The sequence below is a fragment of the Elephas maximus genome, chromosome 8, assembly GCF_024166365.1.
Source record: "Elephas maximus indicus isolate mEleMax1 chromosome 8, mEleMax1 primary haplotype, whole genome shotgun sequence".
NCBI lineage: Eukaryota > Metazoa > Chordata > Mammalia > Proboscidea > Elephantidae > Elephas > Elephas maximus.
Window position 1 is genome coordinate 32,806,709 of NC_064826.1, and position 27,950 is coordinate 32,834,658.

A 27,950-nucleotide genomic window follows, 5' to 3' on the forward strand; every position below is an offset into this window, starting at 1 on the left:
TCAAAAACCACTTTGAAAACATTTACTCCCCTACGTAACTTTTGTTATGTTAATGTTATATACACTACTTACTGGGCTGCTCCTTCCCTGAGAAGATTATCATTGTTAAGCAGTAACCGAACATCTATAACCAAAAAAAAAAAAAATTATTTGTTTTCTGTATAAATTTTTCTATGTTTGAAGAATGCAACAAAAGCTGATTATTTGGGTCATATATAAATTTTTTTTTTATATTAATACCCACCTCCCCCAAATGCAAGCAACATCAAAATATCACCCAGATGCCTAAAATAACCACACACACACGAGCGCACACCACTGCATTAAAAAATAAACAACAAAAACAAAATAGATTTTGGTTAAGAACTAGGAGAGGGAATGAAATCATGTTATTTCATACCCTTCACAGTAGATGAGGCAGGCTGTTATCTCCAGAGTACTAACGTGGAGATAAGCTACGCCAGAAAGATGGTGCGATAAGATGTCCAGAAAAGAAACAGCTTGTAAACAGACTCTAGATGTAGCTATTTCTGTCCTTAGGATGATTGTGTTCAAGCAACAGATGAATTTATTAAGTTGGATAACTTTATCCAATCAAATAACTCAGCCTTATTTGATTTGGTGTTACTGGTTGTTGATTCCTAATTCTGCCCTAATTTTAGATTCAATTATTATGTAGACATTTGGCTATTTATCATTAAAACATGACATTAAAAATAACATCTTTTATTGGAAAATCAAAGCATTTTGTAAATATAAAAGAAAAAATCACCCATAATTTCACCAAACAAAATTCTATCCTAATCTTGGTGTATTTCCTCTCACTTGGTTACTTTACATAATTGTTACCATAAAGTATATTTAAAAACCCTAACTTTTTCAGTAAATGCCTTTTGAAGTTTTTACTGTTTTTACTTCATGATTTGAATGACTTCATATAAACAGTCCATTAAATGAAAAAAAAATTACTTGTTTAACAAACATTTATAGAAAAAAATCCTTTAGTTATTATCATATAAATATTGGCTAATATTCTAAATTTTAATTATTTTAATAAAATCAATAACTTTTAAACATTTTCATTTCTTTATAAGGAATTTTGTTATTTTTAAAACACATGTTTTCTAATTATTCCTCTTTCAGTAAATCGTTGAGTCATGTCTTTTAACATCTAATGGGATGCATATTGCCTACATATATTTTTCCTAGTATATACAGTTGCTTCATTTTGTTTATGAGTTTGGTAATATTTTTTATTCACAGATGTTAAATTATTACAAAGGTTGACTGAAGACATATTAATTTACCGATACTGTCATTTTTATTAATTTCCTGCCTACTTCCAAAATACTATAAAAACCCAAACCAAATCCATTGTCCTTGAGTTGATTCCAACTCACAGCGACCCTATAGGACAGAACCGAACTGCCCCATAGGGTTTCCAAGGAGCAGCTGGTGCATTCAACTGCCCACCTTTTAGTTTAGCAGCCAAGCTCTTAACCACTACGCAACCAAGGGCTCCCAAAATACTATAGACAGAGTTAAATTGCAATATGACAGTGAATATAGATCTTACAAAGAAAAAGACAATAAAAACCACACTGAAAGAAAAATAAGCAAATTGCACAAATGCATTTCTTTTATAGAACTGACCAAAAATCTAATAAGCAGATGAAAAGACCTGAAACCTCATCAAATAAAAAAAGGCAATAAAAACAATCATTTTCCTCATTAAAATGTTCAGGATTAAAATACCTCCAAATAACCAACTGTCAGTGAGTGACGAGGGGAGGACTAAAAGAATGAGTACTTTTATGTATTGCTGATGGTAATATATTATCTTTCTGATGGCAATTTAGCAATATGCAAAAAAAAAAAGTTAAAATATCCAGACCTTTTGACTAGGTAATGCCACTTTCTTTTTACCCTCAGATGACTGCTGCCCAGATACAAAAAATCATACGCACAAATATTGCTTATAATCTTATAATAACCTATCTCCCATTAAACGTCACTTGGTGGTGCAAATGGTTTGTGCTCCACTACTAACCTAAAGGTTGGAGGTTCAAACCGACCCAGTGGCACTGTGGAAGAAAAGGCTGGCAATCTGCTTCTACAAATGCTATAGTCAAGAAAACCTGATGGAGCACTCCTACTATGCCACACACGGAGTAGCTAGGAGTCGCAAATGACTTGATGGCAATGGGTCTGGTTTTTTCTTTCATCTCCCATTAAGGAACTGATTAAACATAACATAAAAAGGTTACAGTTCTTATATACAGTGTAAAATTGGGCAACCATTAGAAATAATGTTATCAATATAGCAATATGTCCATCATATAATAAACAGGAGGTAGAAATTTGGCATAGACAGTATTATTATACCTGTACTGTGTCTCAATTGAGAGGTGTTGGAAGCACTTCATGCAAATAATGGCGAACTAGGTGGTAGAATTCTGTGTAATCTTTAGGTTATTTTTGTCTATTGTGCATTAGCTGAAAGTTTACAAAGCAAATTAGAATCCCATTCAATAGTTTGTACAGAAAGTGTTTCATTGCCTTGGTTTCATTCCCCTCAAGGTGTCAGCATTCTCCCCATTAGGTTTTTTTCTGCATTCTGGAAACGTTTTTCAGAATGACTATGGATCATTTTTATAAAAATAAAGCTATCTGTTTCAAAAGAAAAAAATTTTGCCTATTCACATTATCCCTTTTCAGCAATAGTCCCTGATTTAAAAACAATCTCTTTTGCAAATCACTAAAATGGTGTTGTTGTTAGGTGCCGTCGAGTCGGTTCCGACTCACAGCGACCCTGTGCACAACAGACCCTATGCACTGCCCGGTTCTGCGCCATCTTTACAACCGTTGTTATGCCTGAGCTCATTATGGCAGCCACTGTGTCAATCCACCTCGTTGAGGGTCTTCCTCTTTTCCGCTGACCCTGTACTCTGCCAAGCATGACGTCCTCCAGGGACTGATCCCTCCTGACAACAAGTCCAAAGTATGTAAGACGCAGTCTCACCATCCTTGCGTCCAAGGAGCATTCTGGTTGTACTTCTTCTAAGACAGATTTGTTCGATCTTTTGGCAGTCCATGGTATATTCAATATTCTTCGCCAACACCACAATTCAAAGGCGTCAACTCTTCTTCGGTCTTCCTTATTCACTGTCCAGCTTTCACATGCATATGACACAACTGAAAATACCATGGCTTGGGTCAGGCGCACCTTAGTCTTCAGGGTGACATTTTTGCTCTTCGACACTTTGAAGAGGTCCTTTGCAGCAGATTTGCCAAATGCAATGCGTTTGATTCCTTGACTGCTGCTTCCACGGCTATTGATTGTGGATCCAAGTAAAATGAAATCCTTGACAACTTCAATCTTTTCTCCGTTTATCATGATGTTGCTCATTGGTCCAGCTGTGAGGATTTTTGTTTTCTTTACATTAAGGTGTAATCCATACTGAGGGCTGTGGTCTTTGATCCTCATTAGTAAGTGCTTCAAGTCCTCCTCACTTTAAGCAAGTAAAGTTGTGTCAGCTGCATAACGCAGGTTGTTAATGAGCCTTCCTCCAATCCTGATGCCCCATTCTTCTTCACATAGTCCAGCTTCTCCGATTATTTGTTCAGCATACAGATTAAATAGGTATGGTGAAAGAACACAACCCTGATGCACACCTTTCCTGACTTTAAACCAATTAGTATCCCCTTGTTCTGTCCAAACAACTGCCTCTTGATCTATGTAAAGGTTCCTCGTGAGCACAATTAAGTGTTCTGGAATTCCCATTCTTCGCAGTGTTATCCACAGTTTGTTATGATCCACACAGTCCAATGCCTTTGCATAATCAATAAAACACAGGTAAACATCCTTCTGGTGTTCTCTGCTTTCAGCCAGGATCCATCTGACATCAGCAATGATATCCCTGGTTCCACTTCCACTTCTGAAACTGGCCTGAATTTCTGGCAGTTCCCTGTGGGTATACTGCTGCAGCCGTGTTTGAATGATCTTCAGCAGAATTTTGCTTGCGTGTGATATTAATGATATTGTTCTATAATTTCCACATTCGGTTGGATTACCTTTCTTGGGAATAGGCATAAATATGGATCTCTTCCAGTCAGTTGGCCAGGAAGCTGTCTTCCATATTTCTTGGCATAGACGAGTGAGCACCTCCAGCACTGCATCTGTTTGTTGAAACATCTCAATTGATATTCCATCAATTCCTGGAGCCTTGTTTTTCGCCAATGTCTTCAGAGCAGCTTGGACTTCTTCCTTCAGTACCATCGGTTCCTGATCATATGCCACCTCTTGAAATGGTTGAATATCGACTAATTCTTTTTGGTATAATGACTCTGTGTATTCCTTCCATCTTCTTTTGATGCTTCCTGCATCATTTAATATTTTTCCCATGGAATCCTTCACTACTGCAACTCGAGGCTTGAATTTTTTCTTCAGTTCAGCTTGAGAAATGCCAAGCATGTTCTTCCCTTTTGGGTTTCTATTTCCAGCTCTTTGCACATGTCATTATAATACTTGATTTTCTCTTCTCAAGAGGCCCTTTGAAATCTTCTGTTCAGTTTCTTTACTTCATGAATTCTTCCTTTTGCTTTAGCTGCTCGACGCTCAAGAGCAAGTTTCAGAGTCTCCTCTGACATCCACCTTGGTCTTTTTTTCCTTTCCTGTCTTTTCAGTGACCTCTTGCTTTCTTCATGGATGATGTCCTTGATGTCATTCCACAACTCGTCTGGTCTTCGGTCACTAGTGTTCAATGCGTCAAATCTGTTCTTCAAATGGTCTCTAAATTCAGGTGGGATATACTCAAGGTCATATTTTGGCTCTCGTGGACTTGCTCTGATTTTCTTCAGTTTCAGCTTGAACTTGCATATGAGCAATTGGTGGTCTGTTCCACAGTCAGCCCCTGGCCTTGTTCTGACTGATGATATTGAGCTTTTCCATCGTCTCTTTCCACAGATGTAGTCAATTTGATTTCTGTGTGTTCCATCTGGCGAGGTCCATGTGTATAGTCGCCGTGTATGTTGGTGACAGAAGGTATTTGCAATGAAGAAGTCATTGGTCTTGCAAAATTCTATCATTCGATCTCCGGTATTGTTTCTATCACCAAGGCCATATTTTCCAACTACTGATCCTTCTTCCTTGTTTCCAACTTTTGCATTCCAATCGCCAGTAATTATCAATGCATCTTGATTGCCTGTTCCATCAATTTCAGATCTGCAGCAGCTGATAAAAATCTATTTCTTCATCTTTGGCCCTAGTGGTTGGTGCGTAAATTTGAATAACAGTCATATTAACTGGTCTTCCTTGTAGGCGTATGGATATTATCCTATCACTGACAGTGTTGTACTTCAGGATAGATCTTGAAACGTTCTTTTTGAAGATGAATGCAACACCAGTCCTCTTCCAGTTGTCATTCCCAGCATAGTAGACTATATGATTGTCTGATTCAAAATGGCCAATACCAGTCCATTTCAGTTCACTAATGCCTAGGATATCGATGTTTATGCGTTCCATTTCATTTTTGACGATTTCCAATTTTCCTAGATTCAAACTTCGTACATTCCAGGTTCCGATTATTAATGGATGTTTGCAGCTGTTTCTTCTCATTTTGAGTCATGCCACATCAGCAAATGAAGGTTCCGAAAGCTTTACTCCATCCGCATCATTAAGGTCGACTCTACTTTGAGGAGGCAGCTCTTCCCCAGTCATCTTTTGAGTGCCTTCCAACCTGGGGGGCTCATCTTCCAGCACTATATCAGACAATGTTCCGCTGCTATTCATAAGGTTTTCACTGGCTAATGCTTTTCAGAAGTAGACTGCCGGGTCCTTCTTCCTAGTCTGTCTTAGTCTGGAAGCCTGGCTAAAATCTGTCCTCCATGGGTGACCCTGCTGGTATCTGAATACCGGTGGCATAGCTTCCAGCACCACACAAGCCCCCACAGTACGACAAACTGACAGACACGCAGGAGACTAAAATGGTACTATCTCAAAATTAACTGATTTTAAACAATGGAATCTTCTGCCTAAATACCTACAAAAGTGCACAACTTTACAATCACACTTATTTCTATCCCACAGAGCAAACCAGGAGGATCTATTTGATAAACACTATTCTTTCATCTTCAGTATTTTAAACATAATAATAAACAATGGTATTGCATGGCAGTGTATCTTTTCCAGTTCCAAACGGGAAAAATAATGGGTCCCAAGTCAGGATTAAGTATCACAATGATTAGATGAACAGTGGGAGACTTTAAAAATATAGATGGATAGATTTCAGAGTCCCAAACCAAATGTGTCACATCAGTCTATGAGAAAGATCAGAAATACAAGTTTCAGTAATTCTAACTTGGCAGTCTAGGAAACAGCATTTGAGAACCACTGAACTGGCAAGATTTTATGACTTCTCAATAGTGAAATTGTATGGCTTCTCTCAGAATCATTCTGATGCCAAGATTATCAACAGAAATAGCAGTGAAAATGAGATTTTATAGTAGTCTTAAAAGGCAGAATTATTGTAATTTTCAGATTTTGTAATTTTAGAATGCATAAGAACTACCATATGTAATTTTATGTACTATATCATGTATTATTACAGTTTGCTGATGATTTAAGGGATTTTCAAGGGTAGTTTTAACTTTATACAATTTCTGCCTCATCTTTTTGAGGTTCCTTTATAATACTATGAATGAAAACGAGTGATTAAACTTCTTTAAAAATATATATATTAAAAATATATTTAAATAGTTTACTATTGAGTAAAATCTTAAAAAAATGAAACCAAAGAGCCCTGTGTAGAAACAATTTTAAGACATGGCGAGGGTCAAATATATATATGCAGTAAAAATACACATTTAAAGTATTTGTGGTAACTTATCCTTGAAGTCGTTGTGTGCCACTGAGTCAATTTTACCTCATAGCAACCCTATATGATAGAGTAGAACCTGCCCCATAGGGTCTCCCAGGCTGTAATCTTTATGGAAGGAGTTCCGGCGGTGCAGTGGATAAAGCACTTAGCTGCTAACCAAGAGATGAATGGTTTGAACCCACCAGCCGTTCACTGGGAGAAGGATGTGGCTGTCTGCATCCATAAAAATTACAGCCTTGGAAACCCTATGGGGCAGTTCTACTCTGTCCTATAGGGTCACTATGAGTCAGAATTGACTCGACGGCATTAATCTTTATGAAAGGAGACTGCCAGGTCTTTTCTCCAGAGGGGCTAGCTGCTGGTGGGCTCAAACCACTGACCTTTCAGTTAGCAGCCAAGCGGTTAACCAATGCACCACCAGGGTTCCTTAACTTATCCTCATAACTGCTTCAATTTTTCTAAAAGATCACTACAGGCTATTTTCCTGGCAATTGTTTCAACTATATCAATCTTACTGCCAAAGAGGATTTACTGTTAAACAGCAACCAAGAGACTATTTAAATTTCTGGTCTATAGGTGACTAATAATAAAAACACCTGCCAATGAGGTTTCAAGAAAGACATGCTGTGAACTGATTTACTAGATATAATTTAAATAACAAATTGTTTTTACATGTTCTGTCATCTTCTAAGCATGGTGAAACATTTCTTCCCCATTTTTGGCTGTGCAGATTGACCTAGTAGGTTTTTCTTTAAAAGAAGGACAAAAATACATTTCATAGTTCTAAAAAATGTTAAAATGAAAAATTTCTTGTCTTTTTAAATTTAAATGTTCCATTGAAGAAATATCTACTGTATGTGCTTGTAGTTTCATTTAAATAAAAGCTTATCAAAAAAGATACTACTTTCCAGGAATGAGACTACAGTCAATGTCTAATATTCTATTTATTACTTTATGAGGGTTAATTTGTTCAAACACGATTATCACTTATTTCACAAGTACATTTTATTTCAGCCATTACAAAATTCAGACTGACAAAAATTTTCATTGTAATACAGCAAGTAAGTACATTTCTGTACAGTTCTCGTAACTCAATTATTTTGGTTATGTAAATTTTTTTTTTTTTAAATGAACACTTGATATATCAAGCCTTGGCGTTATAAATTTAACACTCACCGTTAAACACCTCATTAAATTCTCCTGGAGGGGCATGAGTGATGAATTTTGCTGCTATACGCACCTACAACAGAAATGAAAATATAAATGTTCCATGGCATAGGCCTCTGCTACACTTACCAAAACACATGTAAACTTACACCACTTCAAAGCTTTACTGAAAATGGCTTAACCCAAACAAGACCCATTGCGGTCGAGTTGATTCGGACTCATAGTGACCCTACGGGGCAGGGCAGAACTGCCCCATAGGTTTTCCAAGGAGCGGCGGTGGATTTGAACCGCCAACTTTTTGGTCAGCAAGAGAGCTCCTAACTACTGAACCACCAGGGCTCCAAACACCTTAAGTTTACTACTATCTCAATCATTTAATATAATCACAACACACTGACTGAATGCAGAATAAAATATTTAAAATGCTTAAAAATGCAAAGTTGCCTAAAGATAACCATTTTCTTACAAGCAATTTTTTTCTTTTAAATTATTATTCAAGAAAATCTGTATGCGTGAAGAAACAAGATACATTTAGGTACAATGATGAAAACAGATGTCTTTATGTGTTTATAAAGCCACAAATTAGTGAAAAATGTAGAAAGGAAGAGGAAAAGAAAAATCTAAGTTCAAAAAAGGCTTAACATGAGACTTGACTGGATCTTAGGAGATTTTAGTTCAAAGGTAAGTGAGAGATAAAATATCAACAGATGTATGGCAGGTATAGCATAAAACAAAGGAATCAATCACTAATGTAACTATTGGGAACTCTAAATGGTACTCAGACTCAAACCCAGACCAAACCCACTGCCACTGAGTTGATTCCGACTCATAGCGACCCTAAAGGACAGAGTAGAACCACCCCATAGAGTTTCCAAGGAGCGGCTGGTGGATTCAAACTGCTGACCTTTTGGTTAGCAGCCATAGCTTGCCGTAGCTATTAACCACTGCGCCATCGGGGCTCCAAACGGTAGCCAGTATTACATAATTAGTTCTGTGAAAGAATCCTGAGCATTTATAATAGTATTCCAACCCATATACTACGGCCTTTCAATAAGTTCAAGCAGTATTCCTAAAAGTGTGGTCCTCAGACAAGCAGCATCGGTAGCACCAGTGATCTTGTTGACCGAGCCACATCTGGGGCCCCCACTTTCTTACTGCATGTTCTTAATTTCTTGTAATCTCCTGTCTGCCATCTGCTCAACTATTCCTCAAAGGTGACTGCCTAGTCTCCAAGTAAAATAACCTATATTTTGCCACTACCTACCACCTCCATTTTTTTTTTTTTTTCAACTCTCTTCTTTGCCTGGATTCCTTCAAACAGGTAATTCTTACCCTAGTTACAACAATCAACTGGCAAAATTTTAAAGTGACATCAAAAGATTCCATTTTAATTGCTCTGGGGTAGGACCTGGGTATTGGTAATTTTTTAAAGCTTCCCAGGTGATTCTATTGGGTAGTCAGAACTGAGAACCACTGCTCTAGGTTATTTGCTTAGATAACCTAAGTAACTTCTGGGGTCACTGTTATTCTTCCACAAATCTAAATACAGGCATTCTTGTCTGTTTTCTATGTTTGCCTAAGCAGTCTCTTGGCTTCAACTATGGCTTCTATTCAACAAAGTGCCAGTTTTCTATCCTCAGTCCTGATCACTCCTTTGAGCCCTAGTACCATTTTGCTAAGTATCTACAAGTACCTCAGTATGATGATGCTCAAAAGTGGACTAATTATCTTTCCTGCTAAACCAGCTCTTCCCATCGTGTTTCTTCTCTATTAAGGAAAATACCATTCTCCTAACCATCCATTCTTGAAACCTCCGAAATGACCTCTCTGGCAATAACCACCTAGTGATCATTCCCACCGTGACTTCCCTAACATGCAGGCCTCTGTTTCTGCTCAGCCTGCTATAATTCTGCCTCCAATTTCTCTGTTCCAATCAATCTTACTCATCATCAGATTACTCTTCCTGGCAGTACTACTATAATTACTCCCCCCTACTCTTTGTCAAAAACTATCTTACATCACAAACAGGCCTGACACAATCCCCCTTCGACCTATACCAAGCACACTCCATTTCTTAATTATGATGTTGTCATGGGAATGTCCTTTCCCCATATCAAGTATGAATCCTTTCAGGCTCAGCTTAACGACACATTCTCTAAATGTTATACCCCTTACAGTAACACCAGCTCTCTTCTAAACTGCGATAGCACTTTCTTTTTTTAAAGCACCCCCATTTCCTTTCCCCCCTCTCCCCACAACAACCAATTCCCCCTTCCCTGATTCATTTTCCTCTATAGTTCTCATTACTATATAATTCACTACGATTTTTCTTCCTACTACGATGCAAGATCTCTTCTATTAGGAAGAGTTTTTTTTTTTCCCTATATACTGCCATATCTGAGGTCCTTAAGTGGTGCAAACAGTTTGTGCTTGACTACTAACCTAAATGCCGGCAGTTCAAACCCATCCAACAGCACCAAGGAAGGCCTGGCTGTCTGCTTCTGTAAAGGTTACCCCAAAACCAAACCCACTGCTGTCGAGTTGACTCTGACTCAAAGCACCCCTGTAGGACAGAGCAGAACTGCCCCGCAGGATTTCTAAAGCTGTAAATCTTCACAGAAGCAGACTGCCACATCTTTCTCCCATGGACCGGCTAGTGGGTTCAAACCCCGACCTTTTGGTTAGCAACTAAGTACCAAACCACTGCGCCACCAGGGCTCCTTCCCTGTAAAGTTTACAGCCATGAAAACCCTATGGAATAATCCTACTCCGTAACAGATGGAGTTGCCATGAGTTGGAACTGACTAGACAGCAATGGGTTTTTGCCTAAATACTTCCAAATGTGAATGCTTAGAATGGTGCCTGGCACATAGCAGGCTCTCAAGTATTTGTTGAAAAAATATGAATAAACATTCTATTTGTCTTCAAGGCATGGTCCCTGTAGCCTCTACCCTATACTCTGCACTTGAAATAGACAGTTATTCACTACAGGTTGAATAAATCTATAAGCAAGGACAAAAACTCCCATTTACTGATTATCCAGAATCAAGGTATATAGCTGTCATGGACTGAATTATTCCCCCCCCCCCCAAATATTTATCTATTGGCTGGGCCCTGATTCCTGGTATTGTGTGACTTTCCTACATGTTGTAAATCCTGCCTCTATGATGTCAATGAGGGAGGATGGGCTGCAGTTGTGTTAGTGAGGCAATTAAAACAAGGCCTTGCTTACCTGGGAAGCTTAAATTTAAGGTACATAATTGAGTACTAGGAAGCAAGGAGGTCAGTTGTTTAAAATCTAGCTTAGGCCAGCAAATAAGCTGTTACACAGTCCAAACACTTAAAGGGCATGAAAGATTCTTCAGAGATCTTTAGTCTTATTTCAGACAGTCTTCTGTGTGATTATCTACTCCGTAATGAACTTGAAAGGAGAGGAGGAAAAGGTTGACAGTTACACTTACAACATTAAAAAAAAGGGCAGAATCTGAATCAACCTGACAAAGGCTGTAGGAAATGAAGTTCCTTTACAGGAATGAATGAAAAAATTACAAACTGAGTCCTGAAGTTCAGGAGCCAGTCAAACCTCTTAAAAAGAGGGCTCTAAACTTCTTAAACGAGATTTTACTGAGTAACTACAATCTTATAAATCAATAACCTTTTCAGATGAAAGTAATCAAGATTTTAGATTATGGGATGATGTAGGATTAAACATTTCAAAACCTCCAGACTTACTGCAACTCTACTGAGATTTCAGAAACGATCTAGTAACTGCAAAAGATCTTGTGGATGTGACCAAAGAGTGAAAAATTAGAGTCTCCTGAACCAATTTTTTAGAATCTTTCTCCAGTCTTCTCTACTTCTCGGTCGGCAGAGAACTCCTTGCCAGTACAGAAATTAGAAGATAAAACTAGTTTATTAGTGAGAAATAGCCTTTGATGGAGCCAATCAGAAGACTGGAAAGTGGAAGGGACTTCCTCAAAATTGAACTCTATGCCATTCCAGTAGTTTGTGACTTTGTTCAACCTTCTTTGTATCAGTCTCCCCAGAGGGACTCTACAGTGTACAGATTAAATAGGCCAAACAAGGAAGAGAAACAGATACTCATCTTTCAGCATCAAATTCTTTCTCCAAGAGAATGCCATCTTCTTCTTCATCAAGCAAAAACCCAGTTCATTTTGATAAACCCCAGAGTAAATTGCCCCTGCTTTTCATCAAGTAGTATTTTCTTTTTGTCCAATGTCAACAGACAGTGGTTTAAGATCAGAGATGTGTTGGATTACAGATGAAAACCTCATGTAATGCTGGGACACTGCGTGCCACACATGGTTGCTGATGTGTTGCTGGCAAACAGAGAGGAGTTGCTCCCCCTCAGTGTGTAGAGCAGGCTTACGTTCTGAACCTGAAGAGAGAGATTAACTTCTCTACATATGTTTCCATTTGATCAAGAGGCCAGATGATGAGCAAAGGCAAATGATAACTGGCACATGTGGCATTTGTGTGTCAGGGTGAACCAGTGTGTGCAGAAGTCAAACTCTTCCCACGGTGTTGGGGACAGCTTAATCACAAAAACCTAAAAAAAATACTTGTGGCTGAATCCTGAGATGCACTGGTGCCTTTCATTCCCAAGGTTATTGGTATTTCCTTGGTTCTTTACAAATTCCAACAGATGTGAAAGGAAGGCAGATTTGATATGAAAAGCTATGATCAAAGGCCTTGGTACCATTATGGGATACACTGATGACTGAGACAAATATCAACAGGATTTTGAATTGTTGCTCTTGGCCTCGGGTGATGTCTCAGAAAGCGTAGTTAGTACTACACATCAATATTTTTTAAGAGTTTATGCTGCCTACACTCCGGAAGTTGGAAATTTACAATCTCATACCTACACTGCTAAATAAAACTGAAAAACTTCTCAGTGAGGGAGGACGTGGGCTGCTTTGTAGTCCTGGATTCCATCACTCTTTATATAAGACAAGCTTCATGGTGAAGTGCCACAGATAGAAGTGACTAAGTTCCCTCGGCCTATATTGTCTCTTCAAGATATGTCTACTATTATTGGAAGTCTTGAGTAACTGGCAGCACTACTACAACTTTGTAATGGTTAAGGTTGTGCATCAACTTGGCTGGCCATGATCCTCAGTGATTTGATAGTCGTCTGATGGTGTGATCACGTCCATGAAGATATTTGATATTATGTGATCACCTCTATGATGGGATCTGCTGTGAGTAGCCAAACAGTTGAAAGGGTGTTTCCTTGGGTGTGTGGCCAGCACTGAATATAAGACAATACTCTGGCAAGGTTTGTGGGCTTTTGCTCGTTCTGGATCCTGCACCTGGCTCCTGTTCATCTGATCTCTGGTTCTTGGGAGTGGAGCTAGCGCTTACCTACCTGAGGTCTTGCCTGCCAATCTCTGGGATTCGTCAATCTTCACAGCCTGTGAACAAGAGCTCTGCTCTCTGACCTCCCGATCTCGAGTTCACCAGCCCGTGCTTACGTGCATCAGGAGAAGCGTGACCCATAGACTTGGGACATTCCAGCCTCTACAACTGCATGAGCCATTTCCTTGATATAAATCTCTCTCTATATTTATACGCTTTACTGGTTTCGCTTCTCTAGAGAACCCAGCCTAAGGCGAACTTTATGATTACCAGCAGGAACATGAGGGTAAAATAGACTGGGAGAATTTACTATGGGTTGTCAATGAATTATCACAATTTATAGAAATAGTTGGTAAAATTAATGGTATTTCAACTGCCTGTGTCCATGAATTCTCCAGATTTTTCTGGCGCCTTTGCTGGATATTTGGCAAAATTACAAACACTAAGGAAACACCTTAGTCTAAGAGCCTTTAAGACTGAAGAAAACACTGATTCCTCACAGGAAATGGAGCCCTCACTAAAGCTACAGCCCCCATTTATGCAACAGGAGTCCTTACATGTTATATTCAGGAAGAAGGCTGAAAACTGTTTGTTGGCTTCTTAGAAGATATAACCCTGCTTTCATTATCTCGTGCTCCTCTCGATAGCCTGAAAGCTTCTTTTGTGGGACTGAGTGCAAACCTAGCCTACCATGAGTTACTGTTAACTGTTTTGCAGTATGTGGTATGGTGCTGTCCATAAGCATGCACTTGTGAAGTACACTGTTGCTAGGATTTTTTAACTATTGGTGAAGAGAGTGAATGAAACTCTAATAGCTCAAAGGGTTGTTTCTATTCTCATTACTCTCTCCAAATTAAAACAAACAAACCAACCCATTGCTGTCAAGTCAATTCTGACTCACAGTGACCCTTAAACGACAGAGTAGAATTGCCCCATAGAGTTTCCAAGGGGTGGCTGGTGTATTTGAGATGCTGACCTTTTCGTTAGCAGCTGAGTGTTTAACCACTGCACCACCAAGGCTCCTTACTCTCTCCAGTGATCCTGAATTGTCAGGATTGTTACAATTCTGGCCTTTGGCACTATTATGGAAAGTTATTCAAGGAGAGCTGCCAGAAAGAGTGAAAATGCAGTTGGCTCCTGAAAGACCCTCAATATCAAGACCAGCATTCTTTGCATACAGAGGCTATAAAAACATTTGGTAGAGTTAGGCCTAATGCAGAACTCAGGTTTTCAGATTAGTACTGTTCATCTGCCAAACGATCTACATAATGACCTGCTAAGACATTTTCTCTAGTTTCTACAGTGTGTGTATAGTATGCTTAAATTTTTTTTTTTAATTAATTTTTATTAAGCTTCAAGTGAACATTTACCATTCCAATCAGTCTGTCACATGTAGGTTTACATACATCTTACACCCTTCTCCCACTTGCTCTCCCCCTATTGAGTCAGCCCTTACAGTCTCTCGTTTCGTGCCAATTTTGCCATCTTCCCTCTCTCTCTATCTTCCCATTCCCCCTCCAGTCAAGAGTTGCCAACACACTCTCCAGTGTCCACCTGATTTAATTAGCTTTCTCTTCATCGGCATCTCTCTCCCCGCCACTGACCAGTCCTTTTCATGCCTGATGATTTGTCTTCGGGGATGGTTCCTGTCCTGTGTCATCAGACGTTCTGGGGAGCATTGTCTCTGGGGTTCCTCTAGTCTCAATCATACCATTAGGTATGTTCTTTTCATGAGAATTTGGGGTATTAAAAAAAAAAAAAAACTTTCAGCAACTAAAAAAAGTGAAGGAGACAAAAGTATAAAAAGCAGACAACACATGTGCACGGCAGCACACACACAGTCACTACAAAAAATAAACAGCCACCTAGAGCCATTAAATTTACAGGCAAACAGCTCTGCACTCCCCGGTAGTTCGAAGGTATACTGCATGTGAAATATTTACACTAAGAATTATTCATTGTTTACTAAGTTCAAATTTAACCAGGCATCATGCATTTTCTCTGACAATCCTCCCTCATCCCTTGTACGTCCCGTATGCATCAGTCCATATAGTTACCGCCTTCTTGGAGCCCTGGCGGCACAGGGGTTAAGAGCTCGGCTGATAACCAAAAGGTCAGCAGTTCAAATTCACTAGCCACCCCTTGGAAACCCTATGGGCAGTTCCACTCTGTCCTACAGGGTTGCTGTGAGTTGGAATCAACTTGATGGCGATGGGTTTTTTTTTAAGTCTTCTTTTTGATCAAGCAGCAGGAAACATAAAGGCAGGGATTTCCCAAATCTGGATGCCTATCATACTACCTAGAAAGCTTTTGAAAAAATACAGACTCCTATGCTCCATTCTAGACCTACTGAATCCACTGCCATAGAGTTGGGACCTGGAAATCTATATTTTAGAACATCTCTCCAGGTGATTCTGATGGGGATGGTGGCCAGATATTGTACCTACTGCCCTAGATGGAACTGTATGTGCAAAATTTGAGGTGTATGGTTGTTATGGATTGAATTGTGTCCCCCTAAAATATGTGTTGAATTCCTAGCCCTTCTACAGATGGAAGGGATCCTGTTTGGAAACAATTTTTCATGTGTTATGTTAATGAGGTCATACCAGTGTAGGGTGGGTCCTAAACCTAAACACTTCTGAGTTATAAAAAGACCAGAATAGACACAGAGATGCACACAAGGGGAAGACAAATGCCACGTGAGGATCATCTACAAGCGAAGGAATGCTAGTGGTTACCAGAAACTACAAGAGGCCCATAGAAGGAATGGACATGGCTGCGACTCTGATTTCGACTTTTAGCTTCCAGAATTGTGGGAAAATAATTTTCTGTTCTTTAAAGCCACCCACTTGTGGTACTTCTGTTATGACAGCCGTAGCAAGTTGAAACAGTGGTCTTATGGAGAAAGGGAATCATAGGTTTCACTTGGCTCTCAAGGAACATGATAACAAAAATGGTCACTGTCTTAGAGACCAGAAGTAAAGTTAAAGGAATTGTTATTCATTTTTCCACATCAACTATAAAAAGTATTTAAAGTTGTTTCCCACAACTCTCTAAAAACTTGCCCATGCTTCATTGACAGTTACACGTAAAATAAGAGTAGAAAAACACTTTTTTGAGCTTAAGTAGCTGATGACCAAGTGACTACTATTTCATGTCTGTGTTAGGGACTAATTTATTTTAATACAAGTATAGTTAGAGTGGGCACTTATTTTAATAAGTTTTCCTTTAAAAATTTCCTTTATAATTATCATTTTGAATAGTAATTAAAAACAGAGTCTGAATCACTTAACATAAAAACTAGGTCATCTACAGAATTCAACATCAATTCTTTAAATATTTTTTTTTGTCACTTATTTAAAACATTAACAAAGTGATGAATGTAAAGTAGGTGTTACATTAACTGAAAAAGCAAAGGTTACATAAACTATTATTTATCTTGTATTTACAATTTTTCTCTGCTTTGAGTTATGCCCCTCAGCCCACAAATACCCTAAATATTCTGTATCATAAAAAATCCCTACAATGAAACAGAAAGGAAAAAATGAAGTAGTAACATCAATTTTTTTCCTTTGCTTCACTACCAAATTTTTTCAATAACTTACAGTTACCGTCCCCACTTATCAGTCAGTCAACATTTACTGAGTGCCTGCCTGATACAGGGGCTCTCAACCTTGGTTACACTAAAATCATCTGCAAAACTTAAAAAAAAAAAAAGGTATTGTGGTTCAGTGGGAGAATCCTTGCCTTCCACGAGGGAGACCGGAGTTCGATTTCTGGCCGATGCACCTCATGCACAGCCATCAGGAGGCTTTTGTGTTGCTGTGATGCTAAAGAGGTTTCAGCAGAGCTTTCAGACTAACATGGACTTGGAAGGAAAGCCTGGTGATCTACTTCCGAAAATCAGCCAATGAAAACCCTATGGATCACAACGGTCCCATCCTCAAGTGATCCAGGTAGTGGCACAGGACCAGACAGCTTTTCGTTTTGTTATACGTGCGGTCACCATGAGTTGGGGGCTGACTTGCTGGCAGCTAACAACAACATGTTCCAGGCTTTACTCAAGAGTGGAGTCTTATGCCCATACGCATTTGTTTATAAACTCTCCAACTGATTCTAATGTGCAGCTAGAGTTGAAAACCACTCATCTAATATATGCCAAGCACTCTGCTGTAATTACAAAGATGAGTAAGGCACAAGGCCTGGCCCTGAAGAACACAGGGAATAAGAACATCAGGTAAACCAATGGGTATTGGTAAATGTGGTAAAATAGAGGGTCAGTGAAAAAGAGGAAAACTCTCAACAAGATGGACTGACACAGTGGCTGCAACAAATGGGCTCGAACATAGCAACAACTGTGAGGATGGTGCAGGACCAGGCGGTATTTCATTCTGTTGCGCACAGGGTCTCTATGAGTCAGAACTGACTTGATGGCACCTAACAACAACATAGTAAAGGTAAGCAGAAACTGCAAAGGGAGCAGAGACAGGCCAGGATACAACAGAGGACGTGGGAAGTCTTTCGTCTGGTTATTGAAAGATGAGCAGTTTACAATGCAGACAAGACTGAGAGCCATTTCTGGAAGGGAGAAATCATATACATACTCTTCAGACCCTGGTATGTGGCTTTTCTCTTCATCCCTGCTCCAGACCCTAATGAAGCTGCTCTCTTGAAAGCCACCAATGACCCCTGTCCCACCGCTCAAGCTGGACTTTTCTGCACCACAGTTTTCCCATCTGTAAAATGGGGATATCAATAACAAGATTATTCTGAAATGAATTAAAAAGGATATATGTTAAACTGCCTGGCATAGAGTAGATATAACAAGTTTCTAATACCTTTCTCATAAAACCAAAGGCTTTTCTCAATCTTAAAGTCCTTCTTAATCACTCTGCAACACCAGGCACTGCTCCTTCCTGAAATTCTCCTCAGCTTCCATGACACAGCACCTACTCTGTGCTAGGTATACAACACTTCTATTTCAAGCATCACTTCTTGCCTTTTTCTCTCTTCCTCCCCTTACTTCTTAAAAGAAAATATTTCCAAAAGTTTTGCTCTCCATCCTCTCCTTCTTGCTGTCTGTATCTATACTTTTTTCTCCTAAGAGCTCATCCTACCTCATGGCTTTAACTATTTTCCATAAACAGAGGATCCCAAACCTAAATCTAATCTCTGGCCTAACCTCTTCTCTGAGCTCCATTTCTACATTTCCATATCTGCAAGGCATTTTTGCACAGGCATCCTGCTAGCCCTGGTGGCACAATGGTTAAGAGCTACAGCTGCTAACCAAAAAAAAGGTTAGCAGTTCAAATCCCCAGTCACTCCTTGGAAACCCTATTGGGCATTTCTCCTCTGTATGAGTCAGAGCCTACTTGACAGCAACAGATTTGGTTTGGTTTATCCTGCTAGCATCTCAAACTTGGCATGTTGTCAGTTGCCACTGAGTTCGCTTTCAACTTATAGTGACCCCATGTGACAGAGCAGAAATGTCCCCACAGTGTTTTCTTGGCTGTAATCTTTATCGAAGCTGATAGCCAAGTCTTTCTTCTGCAGAACCACCACCCTTTCAGCAGGCAGCCAAGGGCTTAACCATCTGAACCACCAGCACTCCTCAAACTCAGCACAACCAAAACTAAGCTCACCATTATTCCTTCCAGCTGTGTACCCACTTTCCTGTGTTCTCTAGTTCCGTTAATGGTGGTACCTCTTCTCAGACCATGACCAGACCCATTGCTGTCGAGTAGATTCTGACTCACAGGGACCCCGCAGGACAGAGCAGAACTGTCCCATAGGGTTTCCAAGGAGCGGGTGGATTCCAACTACTGATTTTTTTGCTTAGCAGCCGAGCTCTTAACCACTGTGCCACCAGGGCTTTTTAACATTTCAGTTATATCTGATTCTTCCCTTTCCCCTATAGTCACTCATCAAGTCCTGTTGATTCCAACTCTGCAATCTCTCAGCAATCGTTTTTCTCTATTTCTTTAAGTCAAGTCCTAGCCTTTAAACAAGGTTCCCAACTGTTCTCGCTAGCTCCAATCTGTAGATCCATGGCTCTCGATCAGGGGCAATTCTGTCCCCCAGAGACACTTTTGATTGTTGTGACTGGGGGATGGGAGTGTGCTACTGGTAGCACATCCTACCATGCACTGGACAACCCCATGCAACGAAAATTGTCCAGTCCAAAATGTCAATAGGGCTGAGGTTCGGAAACCCTGGTCTAAACAATGAGCTGCTTAACAGCGCAAGCCATATTTGCATCTCTTACTTGCAAAGCACCTGACACATAGCACTCAACTGTTTAAATGAATTCATTGTATACATAACTCACACTCCCTGCTCATTCCCACTTTCCTGTTTTTCTTCCTATGTTGTGTTCTCTGGCACGAGCTTGAACCCCTACTGATGTCTAGGCAGAAATAAATTTTCTGTCTTTTGAATTTCCAGTCACACAGAACTTTTAAAAGTGTTAAACAATAATAAACTTTGTTCTAAAATGATCAAAGTGCAAATTAAGTTTAGAACCCAACACTATTTAATGTTTGGCATTTACAATTTTTACTAAAAACAAAAACAGCCATTGTTTCTCCTTTTTCAAAATAAGCTGTCAACAAATTTAAAACAAGAGACAAACCCAGAAGAGGTTTCTATCATCACCTGTCTGAGGTGGAGTAAAGCCACAAAAGCATGAACCCAAACTCAGGTACAAATACCACCTTTGCCACTTCCTACCTATGTGTCCTTGGGTGAGGTAAAGCTTTTGAAACCTGACTTGACTTATCTGTGAAATGGCAACAATAAAACTACCCACCTCAAACTTACAACAAATTAAGAGATGTACGTACCGTCTAACCGAGCCCGGCATATAGTACATTTCTATATAAATCTTAACAACCTCCCTTCCTTAGATCTGCAATCAATATGAAAAATCCCAAAGTTTAAAAGTATATTTTTGAAAACTGCAAACAAGGTGGCAGAAGAGTAACATGATTTAGCTATTAGTTAAAAAATACCACCTTTAAATTCTCTCCATTTCTGATCCTATACCAACATCCTCTTCCAAAAAGATTAAAAGAACATTCAGATAACATGACGTGACAGTTTAAAATTTTACTTAACTAGTTATTTAAATTTAACCCAAAAGTTTGCTGTTTTTCTCAAATTAGTAAATAAGTTTAGTCAGTGTTTTTCTCAAATTAGAAATCTATATACAGAATACCAAAAGAATATTCTTACAAAACTAAAATAAAAAATTACAAAAAAAAAAAAACCCAAAACTAAAACACCAAATTCCTTTAAATTAAAATTTTCATTCATTTAGTCATAAAACATTGTGCTAGGCAAGATTAGAGAATAAGACCCCACCCTCTATGGAGCTTAGTGCCCCGAAGTAATAAAGAATCTTATCTCATTAAAAAAAAATAACTTTGCTATTTTAGGCCTTTACAACACATGGCAGGCCTATATTAACTCCTGCAGCGTTACTCTCTCCTCAGCTAGATTTCTAGCCACTTCAGATACTAATCACCACCAGTTAAGCCCAGTAAAATAAAAACATGACAATCTCTCTAAAAACGTTTTAACATGACTTAATTTTAAATGTGTGTGTGCATGCATATACACTTTCAGTTACCAGCTCACGATTATTTACCAAAAACACACGAGAATACTGCACAGCAACTACCCCGTCTGTGGATTATAAAGAATCTTGTAGTTCTTCCCATTTTGTTGTTTTACTATCGCTTCTACCAAAGAGCACAGAGAAAAAAAAGATTTCCAAAAATGAAGATGAGGTTGGCTTCTGCTCATTCAAATGGGTAGGGAGATAAAGCATTACATTTCAGTACAACACAAAAAAAAAAGGATATAAAAACACTTGGAGCACAGAGTTTCCAACTGAAAATATCCCTAGGTTGACGTTAGGATTTTTTAAACACCATAATGTAACTACTTATCTTTATTACACGGTACTGCATTGGAACTTAAAAAACGAGGCACTGTTAAATTAAAAGTGGGCTTTCTGAACACTATAATCACCTTATTCATGTTACTCACATGTTACGTCAGTTACTTCTGAGTTTGAGAAACGTCAAGGTCCTTTCCCGGGAATACTCAAAATTAGTGTCCCCCACCCTCCCACTGAGGAATGAGGCCTCACAGTAGCCAAAGGAACGACGAGTAAGAGAGAACTAGTTCAATGATCAGATTTCTTATTTTAAATGTTTAAGAATTTAGTTGTTCATCTGGTTCCACCGTTGTCACAGCATCTAAGATACAGTAAAAGGAGCTGCACAATCCACTCTCCCTTCGGCAGAAGTCCTAGTAGAAAGATGGGACGCCACCAAATCGGCTCCCTGGGGGGCTGCTGCCAACCTGGGCAGGAAACGACTATGGGGGGGGGGGTGTCGAAGTCATTATGTGAGCAACTCTGCAGCCTCTCAGGAACAGGGGAGGTGCAAAGCCTACAGCTAAAACCAAAAAAAGAAAGGAAAGACCTCCACCGGGGAAAAGAAAAAATCATAGAGAACTAGAAAAGGAAGCATTTTGCTTCTGGAAGGGGGGAGGAGAAGCGAGAAGTAGAAGATCTGCTTTCTAGGCGATTTTTTCCCCTTCCTTCTCATCCCGGCTTCACTCTCAGGCCAGCCCCTCGGCTGGGCACTGCCCGTCAGCCGCTCCCAGGCCTGGACACAGACCCCTTGGCAGTCACCAGACCTGGGCGCACGGCCCTCACCCTCGCCCGCAGGGCCCCGGCGGAGAGAGAGGGTCCCTGCGGCAGGAGAAGGTCCCCGGCGAAGACGAGGTCCCGCGGCGCCGCCCTCCTCCCGCCCCCGCCCGCCCGCCCGCCGCGCCGGGTGTCGCAGCCGCCGGCTCCGGCTTCCTATTTTAGAAGCACACACCCTACAAGGAGCGGAGCAAGCAGGCCTGGCTGGATCCTGCCGCCCGCACGGGGCCTCCGGTGACTGACAGAGGCAGGCACTAGGGCGCAGCGAGGAAAGGGGGAAGGAAGGGCAGCCCAGGGCACAGGCGACGGCCAATGCCCCTCCTGGGCGGCCAGACACTGGACTGATAACGCCGGGGCTGTGCTGGCTTCCGACGGACAGGCTCCGCCGCCCCCACGGCTCTTACCTTCTCCTCATCAGACAACTGCTCCTCCAGATCCGCCATCTTTCTTCTGGCGACAAATCGCGGCGGCGGCGGCGGCGGCGGCGGCAGCGGCCACCTGACTTCCCCCTTTCCGTGAGTCCTTCGCGCCGCGCGCCCCCGCTGAGGGAAGGGCGTCCGTGCCGCCGCGCACGCGCCCCGGGAGCTCCGCCTCCCTCAGCCTGGCCCGCCGGGCCGGAGCGCTTTGTGCGCCTGCGCGGAAATCCCGGAAGCCTGCCCGGGGAGGGGGGAAGGAGTCAGCGCCTACCGCCGCCTGCCGCAGGCTGGTCAGCGTCGTGGGCATAAGATTCTCTCTCCACCGGTAACCCTATGGGTCCATCTTGCAACGAGTACGTTCCGAGCCCTTGAATATTTTCCTATCAAGTGCTGAACTCTACCAGCTAAAGTGTGAAAAACTGCACGAATGGACGCTTTTAAGCATTCGGTTTTTTCCCCTAAGCATTAGAAAAAACATGCAGCGTTAATTGTAATACGCGCACACAACCCAATCCATAATTGGAAGATTGCCCTTTATTGGGCCTTCATTGTGTGCCAGGCACTGGGTTAGTCTCTGGGTATATACATTGGTCATTAAACAAATTGAGCAGTTGGGGGATGCACTGTATAAAGTTACGGACGACATGGACCCTATGCTCCTCAACAGGATTGCCAGATTAAATACGGGACTTCCAGTAAACTTTGAATTTCAGATAAAGAATAAATATTTTCAGTATATCCTTTGAAGCACTTAAAACATACTTATAAAAATTATTTTCTGAAATTCAAATTTTACTGGACGTCTTTTCTTTTTATTTGCTAAATATGGCCCTCCTGCCCCCCCCTTTTTTTTTTTTTACCCCGGTAGCTATGAGTCAGAATCGAAGTAAGGTGTTCATCAATATTGTTAGAACTGTTTTTCGAAGAAAAAACTAATGTATCCAAGTTGCACAGCTCCTAAGTGACAAAGCTGGGATTGGAACCCAGGTATTTTATTCCATATCCCACGTTCTTTCCACTGTAAGATCTTTCTTTCTCTCCCTAAGGTCTGAGCACTCTCCCCCAAACGGAACTTGGTGAGGTGATTACTCACCTCTCCCATCAGTTCTGTTCACCACCACCTGCCACATCAACAGTACTTCTGGGGTTTCTTTTCTTTCTAGTTTTATTTAGCAACACCTCCTAGCAATAATCTGTACAAACAAGTACTCAGTAAATGTTGCTTGATTTGTTGCTTGTTTAGCTGGTTGTCCTCTTCCTCTGGAAACCTCATCCAAATCTGGTAATGGTTTGCAACAGTTTGTCCGAGCATGTTTACAGTCGTAACCTTGGTGATAGTTTACATGTGGCTTCCCATGATGACACAACCAGCAGTTTTGTCTAATTCCTGATAATCCTTTCAGTAACTTCCCAATATCACCCTCTTGATACAGTTAAAAGGAATAAAATTCACATAACCTAGGAATTGGGGAAGATTTTAAGCAGTCGTGTAAAACTGGTCTAAATACGGGATGACCATTATGTGACTGCAGGGAGAGATATACTGGTATTCTGGATAATCAGTTGTTTAATGATAAAGAGAAAAAGAACAAAGTATTTCTCTCACATACGATTTACTTACTAAGTGAGAACTTGCTACCCTTTTCTTATTTAATTTCCAAACTCACCTACCTTCTACTTATTAGTGGTGTGACTTTGGCCTTTACGGTTAACTGCACCAGAACCTGATCTTTTCTTTCTTTCTTTCTCTCTCTCTGTCTCCCTCTTTCTTTCAAGTTTTTTCTTCTATAATGCTTGTTTTGAAGTCCCATGCGCACTTCTTACCTGTTTTCTTGTGGATGTGCTCTGCATCCTTCATGAGATTTTAAGTTTGCCAAGGTCAGAGTCTACCTAATTTCACAGAATCACGGTTTTATTAATCCCACATATGTGGGATCATCTTCAATCCATGACTATTTCTTTTTTTCTCTTTTTTATCCGCCTCCTGTGGTACCATTAACTGATTTCCAAGGAGTGGCTGAGCTCTTAACCACTGCGTCACCACGGCTGCCTATAAAGATTCAAAAAAAAAAACCAAACCCAGTGCCCTCGAGTCGATTCCGACTCATAGCAACCCTATAGGACGGAGTAGAACTGCCCCATAGGGTTTCCAAGGCGCGCCTGGCGGATTCGAACTGCCGACCCTTTGGTTAGCAGCTGTAGCACTTAACCACTATGCCACCAGAGTTTCCATGTCCTATAAAGATTACAGCCTTGGAAGCCCTATGGGGCAGCTCTACTCTGTCTTACAGGGCTGCTATGAGTCAGAATCGACAGCAACGGGTTTAGTTTTGGGTTTTATGTGGTACCAAGGAGCCCTGGTGGCTAAATTGTCAAGCTTTTGGCTGCTAACCAAAAGGTAGCCGGTTTGAACCTACCAGCCACTCTGTGGGAACGAAGACCTGGTGATCTGCCTCTGTAAAGATTTCAGCCTAGGAAACCCTATGGGGCAGCTCTACTCTGTCATGTAGGGTCGCTATGAGTCAGAATTGACTCAGTGGCATACAGCAACAGCAATATTGTACCTAATTAAAAAATATTTATGGAATGAACTAATGAGTATAATCTCTTTGAATAGTCTTTTAAACAACATGGATAGAGAATTTTAGACTAATGTCTGACTTTTTAAAAAATCTCCCTTTATGGAAGCATGAATGAAAACTTAATTCAGGCTCTTGACCTGGAAAGGTAAAGCAGCACAAGGGACAAATTTGCTGGCAATAAGTGAGAAGACAGATCTGATGTCTTTTATTTTTTACCTTTAATATCTGATAGTGCTTGTCACTCTCATTTGCACTCAGTAATTATAATGTAGCAGAACAAGAAGTGTGTCCTCTGTGTTTCCCCAAGCCCTACCAACCTACAATAATTATTTCTCCAACTCAGGTCTAATCAAAGAATTGCAGGAATACCTGCCCCAATTCCTTACTCTTGGGTCTTTGGGGGTGCCACAGTCATTCATGTACATTCAGAAATGCTTACTCTGCCGCCTTCCTCCTTCCTCTGACATCGACTTATATCACCTCTGCCACTTCCTATCTCATCAGACCTCTCCCAGTGTTACAGCTCTGACATCTCCCCTGGCGCTCCCTCCCAGGACGTATGACTCAGTGCTCATGTCACCACATCCTCTCCTTCTTGTGACATTAACTGCATCCATCACAGGTAGGTGCTGGACCATCCCCAGCCACTGTCCCAGGCTCTGTGGTGGGGCACTCGTTTTTTCTCCAGTCTTCTTCTGTAAGCTCTTTCTCATGGACAAGCTGTAGCAGATCCCCTCAGATCTCTTTTACTGTTTCTGTGCTTCACAGCCTTTTGGCCCCCACTTAACAGTACCTGCAGTTAATCTTTGGAGAATTGCTCTCTTGTTACTGGGGCTGCTTTGCTAAACCCAGAGCTGGGAGCTTAGGTCCCCTGGGGCAGTTCTTAAGCAATGACTATCAGGTGCTAAAGTAGGAAAGCTAGTTCCCTAGCCTCAAATCAGGATACCTCTGAGGTATAATTTATATTCCAGATTTCCCCTGAGGAAGTAGGCCAATCTCAACTTTATTTGTCTTTTTCCCATACCCTTTTATGTTTGTCTGTTCCCTTATTCTGGTTTCTCCCGGGAAAATTTTCTTCATCGCAGGGTCTGTTTCTGTATGTAAGACAAGCACCTATGTCATTCCATTTTGCAATATATTATAGCAGCCATCTTCCTGAAGTGGTGAAAGTACCCTCCATTCTCATTTGTATTATATTCTGTCATAATTTTTTAAGTCAAGGTTTTTAGGTTGTAAGTGACAGAAATTTGCATTGCCAAAACAAAAACAAAGGAAAGAAAAGAAGGAAGGAAAGATGGAAGGAAGGAAGGAGGAAGGGAAAAAGGGAGGGAGGGAAGGTGAGAGGGAAGGGAGGAAGGAGGAAGGAAAGGAAGGAAGGAATGAAGAGAAAATGTGTTGGGTGGCATAACTAAAAATTTCACAAAGAGGAATTGCAGGCATGGCTAGATTCTGGGGATCAAGCTTAATTGTAGGACTTGTTTTCTCTCCATCATTTAAATGTATTTTCTTTTGAACTGGCTTCACTCACAGGCAGGAATAGCTTTTTAAGACCACAACCCTAGTAAAAGAGGCCTTCACTTTCTTAACACTTCCCTCAAATCTCCCAAACTGACTCTAACTGGGTCAGTTTGGGTCATATGTACCCTTGAACCACTCACAGTGGCCAAAGAAATGAATTACAGTGATTGGCCAGATCTAGGCCCCATGCCTATCTCAAGTCAAACCCCACAGATTGAGAATGCGGGACAGGTATTTCTCCAAAGGGAAACTGAGTTGAGGTGTGTTGCCAAAAGCAGGGGAAGTGGAAACTAGGTGAATGGGGGAAAAAAATGTCTTCTAAAACATTCTACTTTTTATTCTCATTTTCTTACAGAGGCTTGATCTTGGCCATCAGTTTTTCTCCCTAGGAGAGTGGATGTGGGCTGAATCCAATTGGTGTTATTCTGGAGTCAAAACAGTTCCTTCCTTTCACGATTGTAAGCAGAATAGTGATCTCCCAAAGATGTCTATGTCCTAATTCCAGGAACCTGTGAATATGTTAGGTTACATGGCAAAGGAGAATTAGAGTAGCAGATGTAGGTGGAGCCAAGATGGGGGAACAGACAGATGCTTCCAGCCAGCCCCCTTTACAACAAAAACCCGAAAAAATAAGTGAAACGAGTATATTTGTGACAAGCTCGGAGCCCTGAGTTTCAAAGGCAAGCTTAGAAAACGAATTGAGGGGCAGGGGGAGAAAGAGACCGTTCAGAAGCGGAGAGGACTTACCGGACCTGAATCATGGGGAGCACTCAGGCATGATTCCTGGAGCACCGGCAGCAGGCTGGTACTAGTGTCGGGCCGCAGTTTCCTCGGGGAGAAGAAGCCAGCCACACAGCCTACTCACACCTCCAGAACCTGAGAAGAACGGCACTCTCGGGAAAAGCTAAGTACTTGCATATATTTTACCATGCCCCCCCACCCCCAAGCCAGCTTCAGTGGCTGAATTCCCTGGGCCTGAGATAGGCAAAGTTGAGCACCTAGAGCCATCCTTCTGGCCTTGGGGAAGGAAAAAATTTGCAACTGGGGGAAAAGATAATTTTCTAGCTCCACTAACTGGGGGAGCTCAGGACAGAAGCGGCTCCTTTCCGGGCACAAACCATTCGTGGACTTTGAGCACCTTCCCCTTCTGCATGGACCTGTGTGGGCCTATTTTGGGAGAATAGGCCCTTTTGGCAAACTCCAACCATTTCAGCTGTGTGGTGGAGACGTGGGTGTTTGATGTTTGACATTGCTTTGCCTATTAAACAAGGTCCTCACCTACCCATAT

General features: G+C 40.9%; 1 protein-coding gene and 1 pseudogene across 1 annotated transcript in view; one reads left to right on the forward strand and one right to left on the reverse strand.

Moving 5' to 3' along the window:
• The window catches only part of CAPZA2 (capping actin protein of muscle Z-line subunit alpha 2), a 45,874-nt gene extending 23,142 nt beyond the window's left edge, over positions 1-22,732 (reverse strand). Inside the window, exons 1-3 of the mRNA XM_049894796.1 lie at positions 22,551-22,732; positions 8,055-8,118; positions 73-124 (exon numbers count right to left, since the gene is read on the reverse strand). Of these exons, the coding sequence (XP_049750753.1) occupies positions 73-124; positions 8,055-8,118; positions 22,551-22,589 (155 nt within the window). The 5' untranslated portion in view covers positions 22,590-22,732. The remainder of the gene's footprint in view (positions 1-72; positions 125-8,054; positions 8,119-22,550) is intronic.
• Positions 11,534-22,384, forward strand: LOC126082079 (RAB11-binding protein RELCH-like; annotated as a pseudogene).
• Positions 22,733-27,950: the final 5,218 nt, after the last annotated feature.